The sequence below is a fragment of the Rhinopithecus roxellana genome, chromosome 18 (genome assembly GCF_007565055.1).
Source record: "Rhinopithecus roxellana isolate Shanxi Qingling chromosome 18, ASM756505v1, whole genome shotgun sequence".
NCBI lineage: Eukaryota > Metazoa > Chordata > Mammalia > Primates > Cercopithecidae > Rhinopithecus > Rhinopithecus roxellana.
This window is the reverse complement of record NC_044566.1, coordinates 71,244,182-71,259,048: the sequence shown is the minus strand read 5'-3', so window position 1 is coordinate 71,259,048 and position 14,867 is coordinate 71,244,182. Positions and strand designations below refer to the sequence as shown.

Sequence of the window (14,867 nt, the reverse complement as noted above, 5' to 3'; positions counted from 1 at the left end):
AAAAAAAAGAAGGAAAAAGAAAGAAGGAAGGAGGGAGGGAGGGAGGGAGGAAGGGAAGGAAGGAAGATGGTGTAGTGATCATCACCCATATCCCATCCCCTAAATTCAGCTGTTGTTAACATTTTGCCCTATTTTGTCTATTATACTCTCTATGATTGTGTTTGTTCTGGATTTTTCTTTTTGCTGAATCATTTAAAAGGAGGCTTAAGTCATAAAAGCACTTTACTCCTAAATACTTTGGTATACATTTTGGAAGAAGGCTATTATTGCTGGGCACAGTGGCTTGTGCCTGTAATCACAGCACTTTGGGAGACTGAGGTGGGAGGATCACTTGAGCCTAGGAGTTCAAAATCTGTCTCAGCAACATAGAGAGACCTTGTCTTACTAAAAAAAAAATTAGCCGGATGTGGTGGTGTGCACCTGTAGTCCCAGCTACTCAGGAGGCTGAGGTTGGAGGATCACTTGAGCCCGGGAGATGGAGGCTGCAGTGAGCTATGATTGCGTGACTGCACTCAAAGAAGGACATACTCCTGTGTAAACCACACCAAAATTATCACACCAAATAAATTCCTTACTGCCATCTAATAGTCAAGTTTCCGTAATTTCACCTGTGTCTTTACATCTTTTTGTAAAAAGCAGGATCCAATTAAGAATAACAGATTACATTTTCTTAAGTTTCTTGTCTATCTTATTCGAGAACCTTCCCCCATCTTTTCTTTTCCCCACAACATTGAATTTTTTGGTGAAACCTTAGATAAAACTAAACAAACAAAGCGAGCTGTGTTTTCATTTGTTTTGCTTTGTTTTGACCTAACAAATGAATCTATCCCGTATTACTGCAGAGGGAACTGGAGAAGGGGCAAGGCAAGGGAACAAATATGTACTGTGGCCACTGCTGGCCCCGGGGCCTGACTTCAAGACTGACAGTTACGCATGCATGAAACCTGGGCAGGGCTGATGGTTACACAGACACGTGCTGGGTCTGGCATGGTGCTAGGCTTTTTCCCTCTATCAACTCCTCTTACGCTCAGAGCAGTCTTGGGAAGAAATATCATTCCTGTTACATAAATGGAGACCTTAAGGCCCCCGGGAGGAAGGCTTGCCGAAACTGTGTCGCTAGAAAGTGGCAGAATAATTTTCTAACCCAGTTCTGACCCTCCCTCCCTGTACCCGATGCAGTCAGGACTCTTTTTAGGGCTTCCAGACCGTGCTATGGACCTCTAGCATCTCTCTTTGCAGTAGGCACAGCTCTCTGGCTCTGACCTCAGTTCAGCCACCAGGGAAGATATGGGAAGGAGCTGCAGCAGTCAGAAAATACTGCTCACAGCCGGGCGCAGTGGCTCACGCCTGGAATCCCAGCACTTTGGGAGGCCGAGACGGGTGGATCACCTGAGGTCAGGAGTTCAAGACCAGCCTGGCCAACATGGTGAAATCCCGTCCCTACTAAAAATATAAAAATTAGCTGGATGCAGTGGCATGCACCTGTAGTCCCAGCTACTTGGGAGGCTGAGGTAGGAGAATCACTTGAACCAGGGAGGCGGAGGTTTCAGTGAGCTGAGATCGTGCCACTGCACTCTAGCCTGGGTGACAGAGCAAGACTCTGTCTCCAAAAAAAAAGAAAATACTGCTACTCACCTGTGACAGGACTCAAAGAAACCCAGTGGCACATCCAGACTCGTGATGGATTACAGGTCAGCCTCACTGTTCAGGCCTCACAACCAGCCCAAGAGGCTGAAGCAGATGAGTCATCATTTTGTGAAGTTGGGAAAACTAGTTCGGAATAAATAAATTGGCAAGGTCTGGCTGGGTTAGAGAGAGGGAGGGGAGGGGTGGGTGGCATGTCAGTTACATGTGGACCCTTCTAAGGGGGCTTAGCCTTAGGCCAGTAGGGAGCTTGCCCGAGACACTGGGACTGGCAGAGAGTGACAGAGTATGGGACTGAGAAATTCAGTCAGTAGGTGAACTTGCCTTGTGAGTAACCACAGAGTGGATGTCTCCAATAGTCCTTCCTAATAGATCATCAACAAAAGTCAGTAGGTAGTTATAGGGACATCATACAACACTACCCAATTCTCCCAATCTGTAATCACAGAAAAAAATATATAAGCCTGGCGCTAGCACTCGATGATGCCATTAAATAATATTTAGCCATGCAGCCATGCCAGGTCATTCTGCCGCCTCACATCCTTTTCGGAGTACCCGCTAAAGTCATATCGCTTCCCTGCACATCATTTCTCTCCTGCACCATTGGGCACTCAGACCAGGTGATGCCTCCAGGCTCTCCTAGGCCTGACATTCTCTGATTTCACAACAGACCCGAGCAGGTCCCTCTGGGAGTTTCCTCAACAGAACAGAATGTGAATTGACAACCACGGGAGGCAGTGGCAATGCCGTCAGGATTCCCAGGGGTCACAGCGGGGAGACTGGGGCCTCAGGAGTTAGGTGATTCCAGTTGGTGTGTTGGTTCCTCTTAGCTGGGATAGGATGCCTGTGGTCTCCTGACTCATTACAGCTGAATGCCTTTTCCTGTCTTGATAATTCTTTCTGTTTCTTCATTAGATATGTAAATGCTTTCAAGTTCATGAGCCTGGAAAGAATCAAAACCTTTGAAGAACTTTTACCAAATGCCACCTCCATGTTTGACGTAAGTCATGAAGTTAAGGTACCCAGTGCACGCTGACAGACCCCTTCTTCAGATCCCTTCCGAACACCAACGCCAGTAGTGTGGTAGCTCTTGGTCAGCGAGCGTCTGGATTCAGGAGTGGCTGAAATGACAGTGTTGGGAGGACTGACAACTAGACCTAGTTGTGCAGAGCTAATTTGAAAGTAGAGTTCCATGAACTCGCTCCAGGACCCAAGTCCCTGCGTGGTAGGAATTTAGACCCTTAGGAAACTCCATTGTGTATTTCTAAGCCGCTTAGCTGTCAGTGATGCAGCTTTGCTTTCAGAGTAACAGAGGAACTCCCAGCTGTGTGGGTGGTGGGCTTTGTGATGTAACGGAGAGCGCTCTCCTACAAGCAGCCTTGAGGTGGGGAGGGGTCCACCTAAGCCTTACGCTCCTTTCCCCTGAGGCTCTGCAGGTTGAACGGCCGTGTTCCTACCCAGCCACACTGGGAGAAGGCAACCAGTATAGCCTGGCAAACAAGAGGCCTCACCAGCTCTTCTCTCTAAAGCCCTGTGATGTGGGGTTGAGGGGCTAAGGGGAGGAGAGGAGGATGGGCAGGAGCGATACTGCAGTTCTGATGTTGCAGCCTCTGGGACTCAAAGTGTGATCTCCAGATAGGCAGGTTCCTACAACCTAGGAGCTGACTAGAAATGCCAGCTCTCAGCACCCACCCACACCCACTGAGTCAGGTGCGCCTTGGCAAGATCCCTAGGGGATTCCTGCACACACTAACGTTTCAGAAGTGCTGGTGAGGCCGGGCATGCTGGCTCACGCCTGTAATCCCAGCACTTTGGGAGGCCGAGGCAGGTGGATCACGAGGTCAGGAGATCGAGACCATCCTGGCCAACACGGTGAAACCTAGTCTCTACTAAAAACACAAAAAATTAGCTGGACATGGTGGCGGGTGCCTATAGTCCCAGCTACTAGGGAGGCTTAGGCAGGAGAATGGCGTGAACCTGGGAGGCAGAGGTTGCAGTGAGCTGAGATCATGCCACTGCACTCCAGGCTGGGCAACAGAGCGAGACTCTCTCTAAATAAAAAAAAGAAGTCTGGCAATGACCATGCCCCATAAAGGGCCTGGAAGGCTAACAACAGTGTGAAGGTGGCCACTACAAGCAGTGTGGCCTTGGGGCGAGCACAGTCATCCTTGAAAAAAAAAAAAAGACCACCACCACCTTATCAGACACACCAGATAAAGGGAAAGATTATTTTAAATATTTTAAGCATCAAAAATAAGCTGAAGAATGTAAAAGTAAAGTATATGGATATATTTGGCTGCTTGGTACATTGTTTTCAAGGCCGAGGGAAAAATACTGAGCAAAACGTGAAAGAATTCTCAGCCTTCACCCTCCAACCCTAAATCAGTGGTGAATGATGACAGCTTCTTTGTTTGCTTAGGTGTTTACTCATAACCAAGTGTGGGATCCACTTACTGAAACATACTGTATTAACAAAGTAGTAAAGAGTCTGCAGGAAACTCAGTGCCAAAGAGAAACCAACAAGGAAATCTAATTGCTGGAGACTGTATCCAAGGGGTTGGGGGTGGGGGCTGAGAATTCCATCAAGTTTAAGAAAAAAAATCAAACCATGTCTTTACGATTTCTTAGAATTCGTGTCTATGGTGGCCACCGCTACTATGGCATACTCACAGTCAATCGCGATCTGCCAAATTAGTTTTAGTATCTTTATGCAGTAAGTTGCATCACAGTTTACTATGGAAAATGTTAACCTGTTACTTGCCATTTTCCCTTTTGCTTAAATGTATTTACTTCATGTTCAGGAAGGGCCTCAAAGTCACTGGGGATCAGACATGATTTGCAGCAGGTCAAGTTTATAGTGGCCAACTTAGAGAAAATGCTTTGCCTCAATAGGCGGGGATTGTGGAGGGTGAGGCAGAGCCTGGATCAACAGATGCATCCCAGGATCATCCCTCAGGCTCAGCATGGACTCGCGCTGGGCCAGGCAAGAGTATAACCTTTCTCCTTCTCCCCCCAGGACTACCAGGGGGACAGCAGCACTCTGCTGGCTTCTCCCATGCTGAAGCGCTTCACCTGGACTGACAGCAAACCCAAGGCCTCGCTCAAGATTGAGTAAGCATCGGGTATCTTTTCTGTGATCAGCTGATGGAGGGCACGAGGGGAGATGCTGGGGATAGGTGGTGTCATGAGGGATGTTTGAGGACTACTTGCCCTCCTGAACTGTAGTGTTCAGACGCTGCAGAAAAGCATTTCCCCCCAGAGGGCAAAAAAAGGGGAACATCAAGTGGGACATATGAGCACCAAGCTCTGGGGAAAACGTGCAGAAAATCTTGCAAAGACAGGCATTCCAGACGTGGGAAGCACAGTGCCTCAGGGAAAGAAGCCTGATGTGCCCGCCTGTGCATGGTGCAGAGGGAGACACGCTCCCGGCGGTGGGAGAGGACGCCCCCGCTGTTACTCCTATGCCGGTAGGGTTGATACATGAGGAGTCCCAGTACTGTTTTCCAGGGCTAAGACCTGCACCCTGAGAACTCAGCCCCTGCAGATGAATGACTTTCCCATTTCATCCTGGCACCCTTTTCTCACTTGACAATTTCTCCACGAAGCCCTGGCTTGACCAATCCACCAGCTCCTCCCTCCACACTGTGGCCACCACTGTCAGGAGTCTTATGCACCACCAAATGCCGCTGCAGCTTCTTTGTGCGAGTCGCTACCTCGCAACAGTGCTGGACTGGGAAAAGCTGTGCCTGTCGGATGTTCCTTCCTGTTCCCTGTCTCACCCGAAGGCAGAACCTGCTCCTCTTTCACCTGAATCCGGGGTGGGCAGCCATTTTTTTAAAGGGCTAGATAGCAAATGTTCCCTACTGCCATTAGCAGGGGTGTCCAATCTTTTGGCTTCCCTGGGCCACAATGGAAGAATTATCTTGGGTTACACATAAAATATACTGACACTAATGATAGCCGATAAGCTAAAAAAGTTGCAAACAAATCTCATAATGTTTTAAGAAAGTTTAAGAGTTTGTGTTGGGCCGCATTCAAAGCCATCCTGGGCTGCATGCAGCCCGCGGGCCACAAGTTGGGCAAGCTTGCATTATAGTATAAAAAGCAGCCGTAGACAATACATCATCAAGAAGACATGGCTGTGTTCCCACACACTGTATTTACAGAAACAGGTGAGCATGGCCAGCGAGTACATGAAAAGATGCTCAACATCATTAGTCATTAGGGAAATACAAATCAAGACTACCATGACGGGCTGGACGTGGTGGCTTATGCAGTAGTCTCAACACTTTGGGAGGCCGAGGTGGGTGGATCACTTGAGTCCAGGAGCAACATGGCAAAACCCTGTCTCTACTAAAATTACAGAAATTAGCTGGGCGTGCTGGCATGTGCCTTTAGTCCCAGCTACTTGGGAGGCTGAGGTGGGAGGATCACTTGAGCTTGGGAGATTGAGGCTGCAGCGAGCCACAATTGCACCACTACACTCTAGCCTGGGTGACAGAGGGATAAAAAAAGGGAACGAGATTACCATGAGACATCACTTCGCGCCCATAAGGATAGCTAGATGAAGTCAGTGTGGCGAGGATATGGAGAAATTGGAACTCTCCTACACTGCTGGTAGAAATGTTAAATGGCGCAATCACTTTGGAAAACAGTTTAGCTGTTGCCCTAAAAGGTTAAACAGTTACCCCGAGACTCCGCAATTCAACTCCTAGGTATATACTCAAGAGAAATGAAAACTGATGTCCACAGCAAAACTTGCATACAGATGTTCACAGCAGCATTACTCATAATTGCCAAAAGTAGAAACCACCTAAATATCCATCAGTTGATGACTAAATGAATAAAATATGGCATATCCACACAATATAAAATTGTCAATAAAAAGTATGCAGTATGCATGCATGCTACAACCTGGATGAACCTTGAAAATATTACGCTCAGTAAAAGCAGTCATAAAATATCTCATATTGTATGGTTCCTTTTATATGAAATGCCCAGAATTGGTAAATCCAGAGGCAGAAAGTAGACCAGTAGTTGCCTTGGGCTGGAGCTGGAGGGTGTGAGGAAGAAAGACTGCTGATGGGTAGGAGTTTTGGGGGATGGTGGCAGCTCTCTAAAGTTGATTATGGTGATGTTTGCACAACTTGTGTCGATACAAAAAACCATTGGCTGACACACTTTAAATAGGTGAATTATGCAGTATGTAAATTCTATCTCCATAAAGCTCTCATTAAAAAAAAAACACCAGCAAGGTGGGCAGATATGGGTTATAGTTTTTGAACCCTGATCTAAATCAAAGAATGGCAACAAGTGCCTCCAAGTGATGTAGTCAGCACAGTTCATCGACCACAAGTCAATGGGAAAGACGGGCATTTCCAGGCGAACACCTGTGTGCTGTTTCCTCTTCACATGAGCACGGTGGTATTAGAATTGAGCTACAGCCGATCAGTTACCAGCGAGGAATGAATGGATCAAAGGGGAAGGTGGGATACATGCTCTTTTGTTTCCTACTTTGGAACACCTCAGAAAATGGGTGGTGACTAATTTTATCTAGATATTTGTTAAAGAAAAACATAAGCCATAAATTGCATCCTCTACTCTGAGACTGAAAATATAGAACATGGACATGTTAGTCCAGACCAGTCTAAAACATGCTTCACGGGTTCCCTTCCTCATCCCAGATCTCTTGAAAATAAAAAATGCAAACGAATATTAAAGGGGCAAGAGCAGCCCTTCCTCCTCAGGTGTCTGTCCCAGTCTGGATAGAACGTAGAGGACCCAGAAGCAAGTTTCTCCACCCTTGAGCCTTGCTGGTGACAAGTAGCACCACAACTGAAAACGTTTCCTCTTCTAGAACACAGGCACGACAGGAAGAGGGGCACTCACCTGTGTGTGTGAAGCTCTATTGTTTTCTGAGACTGTTGTAACAAATTGCCACTAACTTGGCAACTTACAAGAGAAATTTATTCTCTTGCAGTTCTGGAGGCCAGAAGGGATATAAAATGTGAAAAATTTGAATATTTTGGAGGGCAGAAGGCATTTCTCAGGCTACCACAGAAGCTGTTTGACCCGAGAATAGGAGAGGGCTGCTCCCAAGTCTTGGAGTTACTTTCCACCTGGATTATGGGTTTGTGTTATCTTAGCAGACATTTCACACCCTCCCCCAGCCACTGTCTTTCTGCCCAATGACACCCAGCTGTTAGGAGGGAGGCCGTGTACAGCTTTAGAACAGAGGAAATCTGACAGCAATTGAGGGGGGGTTCAAAAACCACGAACTCTAGGACAGGTATGAACAAATGACGCACTCAGAAAGAGTGGATTTTAGTGTCTTTTTTCTAAAAACTAATTTTGAACATTTGATTTCTTTCCTTTCTTTCTTTAGCTTGAGAGTCACCAGTAAAAGTAAGGAGTCGGGGCTTTCTGACGCCAGCAGGCCCAGTTTCTGCCATTCCAGCTGTGGGCACATCAGCGAAGGCAAGCGCAGGTTCACCTACGACAACGCTGAGCTGGAAAGGAAAATTGCGTGCTGCTCCCCGCCCCCAGACTACAACTCGGTGGTCCTGTACTCCACCCCGCCCGTCTAGAGTTTGACACAAAGCCTTATTTCTAGAAGCACATGTGTATTTATACCCCCGGGAAACTAGCTTTTGCCAGTATTATGCATATATAAGTTTACACCTTTACCTTTCCATGGGAGCCAGCTGCTTTTTGTGATTTTTTAATAGTGCCTTTTTTTTTTTTTTTTTTTTTTTTTTGACTAACAAGAATGTAACTCCAGCTAGAGAAATAGTGACAAGGGAAGAACACTACTGCTAAATCCTCATGTTACTCAGTGTTAGAGAAATCCTTCCTAAGCCCGATGACTGCCCTGCTCCAACCTCCGCCACCTCAGGGCACACAGGACTAGTTTGATTCAGGAGCCGCACTGATCACCCAATGCATCATGGACCCCACTAGGCCAGCCCCGCAGCCCAAAACCCAGGGCAACAAGCCCGTTAGCCCCAGGGATCACTGGCTGGCCGGAGCAACATCTCAGGAGTCCTCTAGCAGGCCTAAGACACGTGAGGAGGAAAAGGAAAAAAGCAGAAAGCAAGGGAGAAAAGAGAAACTGGGAGAAGGCATGAGAAAGAATTTGAGACTCACCATGTGGGTGGGGAGGGGGACGGCTTCAGCAATGCCATTTCAGTGGCTTCCCAGCTCACCCTTCTACATTTGAGGGCCCAGCCAGGAGCAGATGGGACAGAGATGAGGGGACATTTTCTGGATTCTGGGAGGCAAGAAAAGAACAAATATCTTTTTTGGAACTAAAGCAAATTTTAGAACTTTACCTATGGAACTGGTTCTATGTCCATTCCCATTCGTGGCATGTTTTGATTTACAGCACTGAGGGTGGCACTCAACTCTGAGCCCATACTTTTGGCTCCTCTGGCAAGATGCACTGAAAACCTAGGTTGTTTCCATGGCATGATGGCCTTAACACTTAAAATGTCATATTCTGAGTATTACTATACAGTCCAGACACTTAACTCAATTTCTTGGTATTATCCTGTTTTGCACAGTTCGTTGTGAAAGAAAGCTGAGAAGAATGAGAATGCGGTCTCAGGGAGGTTTTTCTCCATACCAAAACCAGGGCTGATGGAGGAAAAAGTCAATTCGGTCAAGGGAAAACCCCATCTCTATACCAACCAAACCAATTCACCAACAGAGTTGGGACCCAAAGCACAGGCAGCCAGTCATGTTTCCTTTTCATTTCATGGGGATTCCACTGTCTCACACTAACCTGGAAGGATGTGGAAGAGCATTAGCTGACGCATATTAAGCACTTTAAGCTCCTTGAGAAAAAAGGTGGTATGTAATTTATGCACGATATTTCTCCAGTTGGGACTCAGGATATTAGTTAATGAGCCATCACTAGAAGAAAAGCCCATTTTCAACTGCTTTGAACCTTGCCTGGGGTCTGAGCATGATGGGAATAGGGAGACAGGGTAGCAAAGGACGCCTACTCTTCAGGGTCTAAAGATCAAGTGGGCCTTGGATCACTAAGCTGGCTCTGTTTGACGCTATTTATGCAAGTTAGGGTCTATGTATTTAGGATGCCTGCACCTTCTGCAGCCAGTCAGAAGCTGTCAGGCAACAGTGGATTGCTGCTGCTTGGGGAGAAGAGTATGCTTCCTTTTATCCATGTAACTTAACTCTAGAACCTGAGCTCTAAGTAACAGAAGAATGTATGCTTCCATTCTTATGTGCCACATCCTTGTTTAAAGGCTCTCTGTATGAAGAGATGGGACCACCATCAGCTTCCATTCTTATGTGCCACATCCTTGTTGAAAGGCTGTCTTCCTGAGCGAGCCTACTGGCTCCTGGCAGTGGCTTTTGTGGAAGACTCACTAGCCAGAAGAGAGGAGCGGGACAGGTCTCTCTACCAAGATCTAAATCCAAACAAAAAGAGGCTAGAGCCAGAAGAGAGGACAAATCTTTGTTCTTCCTCCTCTTTATATACACAAAAGCACCTGTGACAGCTGGCAATATTATAAATCAGGTAACTGGAAGGTTAAACACAGAAAAAGACCTCAGTCAATTCTCTACTTTTTTTTTTTTTTTCCAAATCAGATAACAGCCCAGCAAATAGTGATAACAAATTAAACCTTAGCTATTCCTATGTCTTGATTTCAATAATCTAATTCTTAATCATTAAGAGACCATAATAAATACTCCTTTCCAAGAGAAAAGAAAAATCATTAGAATGTGTTACTCAGCTTCTTCAAACTCAGGTTGGTAGCATACATGAGTCCATCCATCAGTCAAAGAATGGTTCCATCTGGAGTCTTAATGTAGAAAGAAAAATGGAGGCTTGTAATAATGAGCTAGTTACAAATGCTTGTTCATTAAAATAGCACTGAAAATTGAAACATGAATTAACTGATAATATTTCAATCATTTGCCATTTATGACAAAAATGGCACTAACAAAGAACAAGCACTTCCTTTCAGAGTTTCTGAGATAATGTATGTGGAACAGTGTGGGTGGAATGGGGCTGAAACCATATACAAGTCTGTATCTTGTCAGTCCAAGAAGTGACGCCTAGATGTTAATTTTAGGGACCTGTGCCTTGTTTCCTAGCCCATAAGAATGCAAACATCAAAGAGTTACTCGCTAGCCTCATTTAAATTGATTAAAGGAGGAGTGCATCTTTGGCCAACAGTGGTGTAACTATATGTGTATGTGTGTGTGTGTGTGTTTTGTGCATAACTATTTAAGGAAACTGGAATTTTAAAGTTACTTTTATACAAACCAAGAATATATGCTACAAATATAAGACAGACATGGTTTGGTCCTATATTTCTAGTCATGATGAATGTATTTTGTATACCATCTTCATATAATAAAATTAACTTCCAAAAACGTACATATTTTCTCCCTGATTTGCTTGTAAGTGTAAACAAGAGGTCACGGGTGTCCCTGGGGGTAGAGGACTCGTGCTCTTTATTAAACACAGCACAAGAAAGAGAAAGCAAACTGCTGAAGAGAGGGCAAAGAGGCTTCTATCGGTCCTAGAGAGAGAATGGCTGCGCTAAACAATCCAAACACTGCAAACAGTAAGTAAAACACAAAATCAAACGAGGCAGATTGCCCAGAAAACTAAACCCTAACATCAACAGGATGTGAAACAAGTAAAGCATATGCTGGGTGTGAGTGCCAGCCGCAGAGAAAAGTGCCCTCAATTAAAAAGAGGCAGTTGTCCCCAAACACTCATTTTCAGCTGATAAATCATTAGCATAATCACAGCGGGTGTGTGCACATGCTGCAGGAAACCACACAAAATGATAGGCAAAAGCTTGACACACAAGAATGTGTCAGTACACATGCCAGCTCAGTGTTCCTCAGTCTTGTTTTGTGGATTACATCCTAGGAAAACAGCTCAGGTCAGTAAGTACTAGCAATTGAGTAAGTGACCAACATTTTGTCTTAGAAAGCGGTCATAGTATTACCTGCCTAATAACGTCATAAGGAAACTAGATACAAGATATTTTAAGGGGGAAAAAATAGGCCTACTTTATTTGGGACAAAGACAATAAAAATGGATAAATGACGAATCTCAGTAAACTTTTAGTTAACTCGAGGGCAAGAGGCATTTTGTCTTCAAGAATCTGAAACCTTTAAAAAGTATTACGGGTTTCATAACATAAGAATAAAATCAGTCATTCAGGCAAATGACTTGAAGAATGCTTGAGGAATCAATGTCACGTCATAGTTTAGAAATGTTCTCATGGCTCTGGAAACTTACAGTACATTTGGGAATTTATTTTTATTTTTTCCTCCAGCAGAAGTATGGCCTAGTAAGGTTTACTGGACTCCTCAGTGTTAAACATATTACCAGACTTTTGGGTTTCACAGGCCAGGAAATTAAATAAAAGAAAAATCCTTGATCCCAACACGGGGATGGCCATTCTTCTATTCTGCGAACTAAGAACACGTAAGGGAGGGGGAAAAACATACAAAACAAAATCCATCCGGATGCTACTAATGTTCTATTTCCTGATCTGGGGGGCAGTGCACAGGTATGCCCACTTCATGATGAGTCACTGAGCTGCACACTTGCTTGTGAACGTGTGTGTATATATATGAATGTGTATGGATGCAATTATTCAATACGATATTACTAAAAGAAGAAAAAACCCCTACCATTTAGTACCACAACTTTTCATAGAAGAAAACCCATTTGAAAAGGTGGAAGGGCTTAATCTCAGACTAAAATATATTTGTATTTGAAACATACCTCTATTATCCTTCTTTTTCCATTTTCATTTGTACTAGAATAAACTAATGAACACATGTTGTTCCACAGATTGGTATTTGGGAAGCAGTGATAGCTAGTAATTGCTATCATTGCTATCATTTGAGTGCCCAATATGTGCCAGCAACTATTTAGAGTGCTTTAAAGGAATACCCTTATTTTCAAGGCAATCTAACATGATAGGTACTATTAGTATACCCTTTACGTCAATGGGAAGATTAAAGAATCCAAAGACCCCACTTGTCATGTCTCCCCACCTCCAAGCTTATGTCCCCTTATACTGTGCAGCCCTTCTAGATGGCCAGCCCCAAACACACCGGTGTCCTTTCCTCTCAGACTTGAAGCTATTGCTTTAGCAATTCTCCACCCCCTCCCACCATCAATTTTCCCCTCTTCCACTGGAACATACATGTTATTTCTCCCATGTCACAAAATTTTCATCTGTACTTTCTCCTCTAGCTACCACCCAATTTCTCTATTTCCCTTTACAGCAAAATCCCATGAGCGAGTTGGTTATTAGTTATTATTACTGGTTTCCAACTCCCCTCCTCCTACTCCCTCTTAAACCCACACAAACCTAGCTTTCACACTCACTTACCGAAAATGCTTTTGCTAAGGTCACCAGTGACTCTGCATTGATAAATCCAATGGCCAACTCTCAGTCCCATTCTTATTTGACACTTCAACAGCTTGACACTTACAAAAACAACTTCAGTTTGGTTCCAGGACATGATACTTTCCTCTTCCCATCTCACTGGCCACTTCTGTTTCTTTTGCTGGTTTTACCTCTTTCCCCTGACTTTTGAACATTGCTCTAGTTACTCCAGGGCTCGTCCTTGAAGCTTTCTTTTCTCAGTCTATACCAACTCCCTTCATGATCTCAACCAATCTCAGGGCTTTCAGTGACACCCATATGATGACTTTCATTGACAGAACAGATTCTCCCTACCCGCTGCAACACTCTAAACTCATATATACACAAGTGCTAACCTGACATCTCTCCTGGATGCTCTGGCAGACTGTATTTTTTTTAAATACTGGTGTATTTTTTCAAAGATATTGTACTGTATTTTTCAAAGATATTCTATTGTATTTTTCAAGATAGCTGCAAGAATATCTCCCATCCCGCACGACCTTTGGCAATGTCCCCTCCCCTAGAATCAGAGCTGGCTTTAGGACTCACTCGTGATCAACGGAATGTGAAAGAAGGGACACTGCATGGCTTGGAGGCCAGGTCAGAAAAGATCATGCATTTCCTGAGTCTTGATATACTCACTCTTCAACGGTTCCCCGAGGGACCCAGCGGCCATACTTGGAGAAACCTAAGCCATATGGAGGCCAACTGAAGGTGCTCCCATAGACAGCAGCCAGTCTCTTCCAATTCAGTAGAATCCTCTATCTGTCAGCATCAAGCCAAAAAAAAAAATTTTTTTTTTGAGACAAGGTCTTACTTTGTCACTCAGGCTGGAGTGCAGTAGCACGATCTTGGTGTACTGCAGCCTTGACCTCCTGGGCTCAACCAATCCTCCCACCTCAGCCTCCTGAGTAGCTGGGAGTAGCTGGGACTACAGGTGCATGACACCACGCCTGGTCAATTTTACTTTTTGTGGAGATGAGGTCTCACTATGTTGCCCAGGCCTGTCTCAAACTTTGGGCTCAGGTGGTCTGTGCACCTTGACCTCCCAAGTGCTGGGATTAACAGGTGTGAGCCACTGCGCCTGGCCAGCAAGCCAAAATCTTAGAGTCATTCCTGACTTCTCTCTTCTTTGTCCATATCCAGTGAATCAGGACATCCCTGTTGGCTCTACATTTAAAACATATTTGGAGTCCAGTCACTCTGCACCACCTCTACTGCTACCACCCTACTCCATCTGTTTTTTTTTTTTTTTTTTGAGACAGTCTCGCTCTGTCACCATGTTGGCCAGGCTGGTCTTGGAACTCCTGACCTCAGGTGATTCACTTGCCTCGGCCTCCCAAAGTGCTGGGGTTACAGGTGTGAGACACTGCACTCAGCCACAGGTGGGTTTTAAAACTCAAAGATGGCTGGGCGCTTTGGCTCACGCCTGTAATCCCAGCACTTTGGGAGGCTGAGGCAGGTGGATCACCTGAGGTCAGGAGTTCGAGACCAGCCTGGCCAACATGGTGAAACTCCGTCTCTGCTAAAAATATAAAAATTAGCCGGGCACGGTGGCAGGTGCCAGCTACTCGGGAGGCTGAGGCAGGAGAATCACTTGAACCCAGGAGGCAGAGGTTGCAGTGAGCCAAGATCACGCCACTGCACTCCAGCCTGGGCGATGGAGAATCCGTCTCAAACAAAACAAAACAAAAAACCACCAAAACTCAAAAGACATGGGTTTTGAAATCCAACATCCTTCACTTGGATGCTGTGAGAGTTTCCCATCACGCCAGCACCTCACTTCCTCCC

At 45.2% G+C, this 14,867-nt stretch overlaps 1 protein-coding gene across 1 annotated transcript in view; it reads left to right on the top strand.

Moving 5' to 3' along the window:
* Positions 1-11,053, top strand: part of FLT1 (fms related tyrosine kinase 1) — a 198,852-nt gene extending 187,799 nt beyond the window's left edge. Inside the window, exons 28-30 of the mRNA XM_010362346.2 lie at positions 2,560-2,644; positions 4,661-4,755; positions 8,030-11,053. Coding sequence (XP_010360648.2) covers positions 2,560-2,644; positions 4,661-4,755; positions 8,030-8,231 — 382 coding nt within the window. The 3' untranslated portion in view covers positions 8,232-11,053. The remainder of the gene's footprint in view (positions 1-2,559; positions 2,645-4,660; positions 4,756-8,029) is intronic.
* Positions 11,054-14,867: the final 3,814 nt, after the last annotated feature.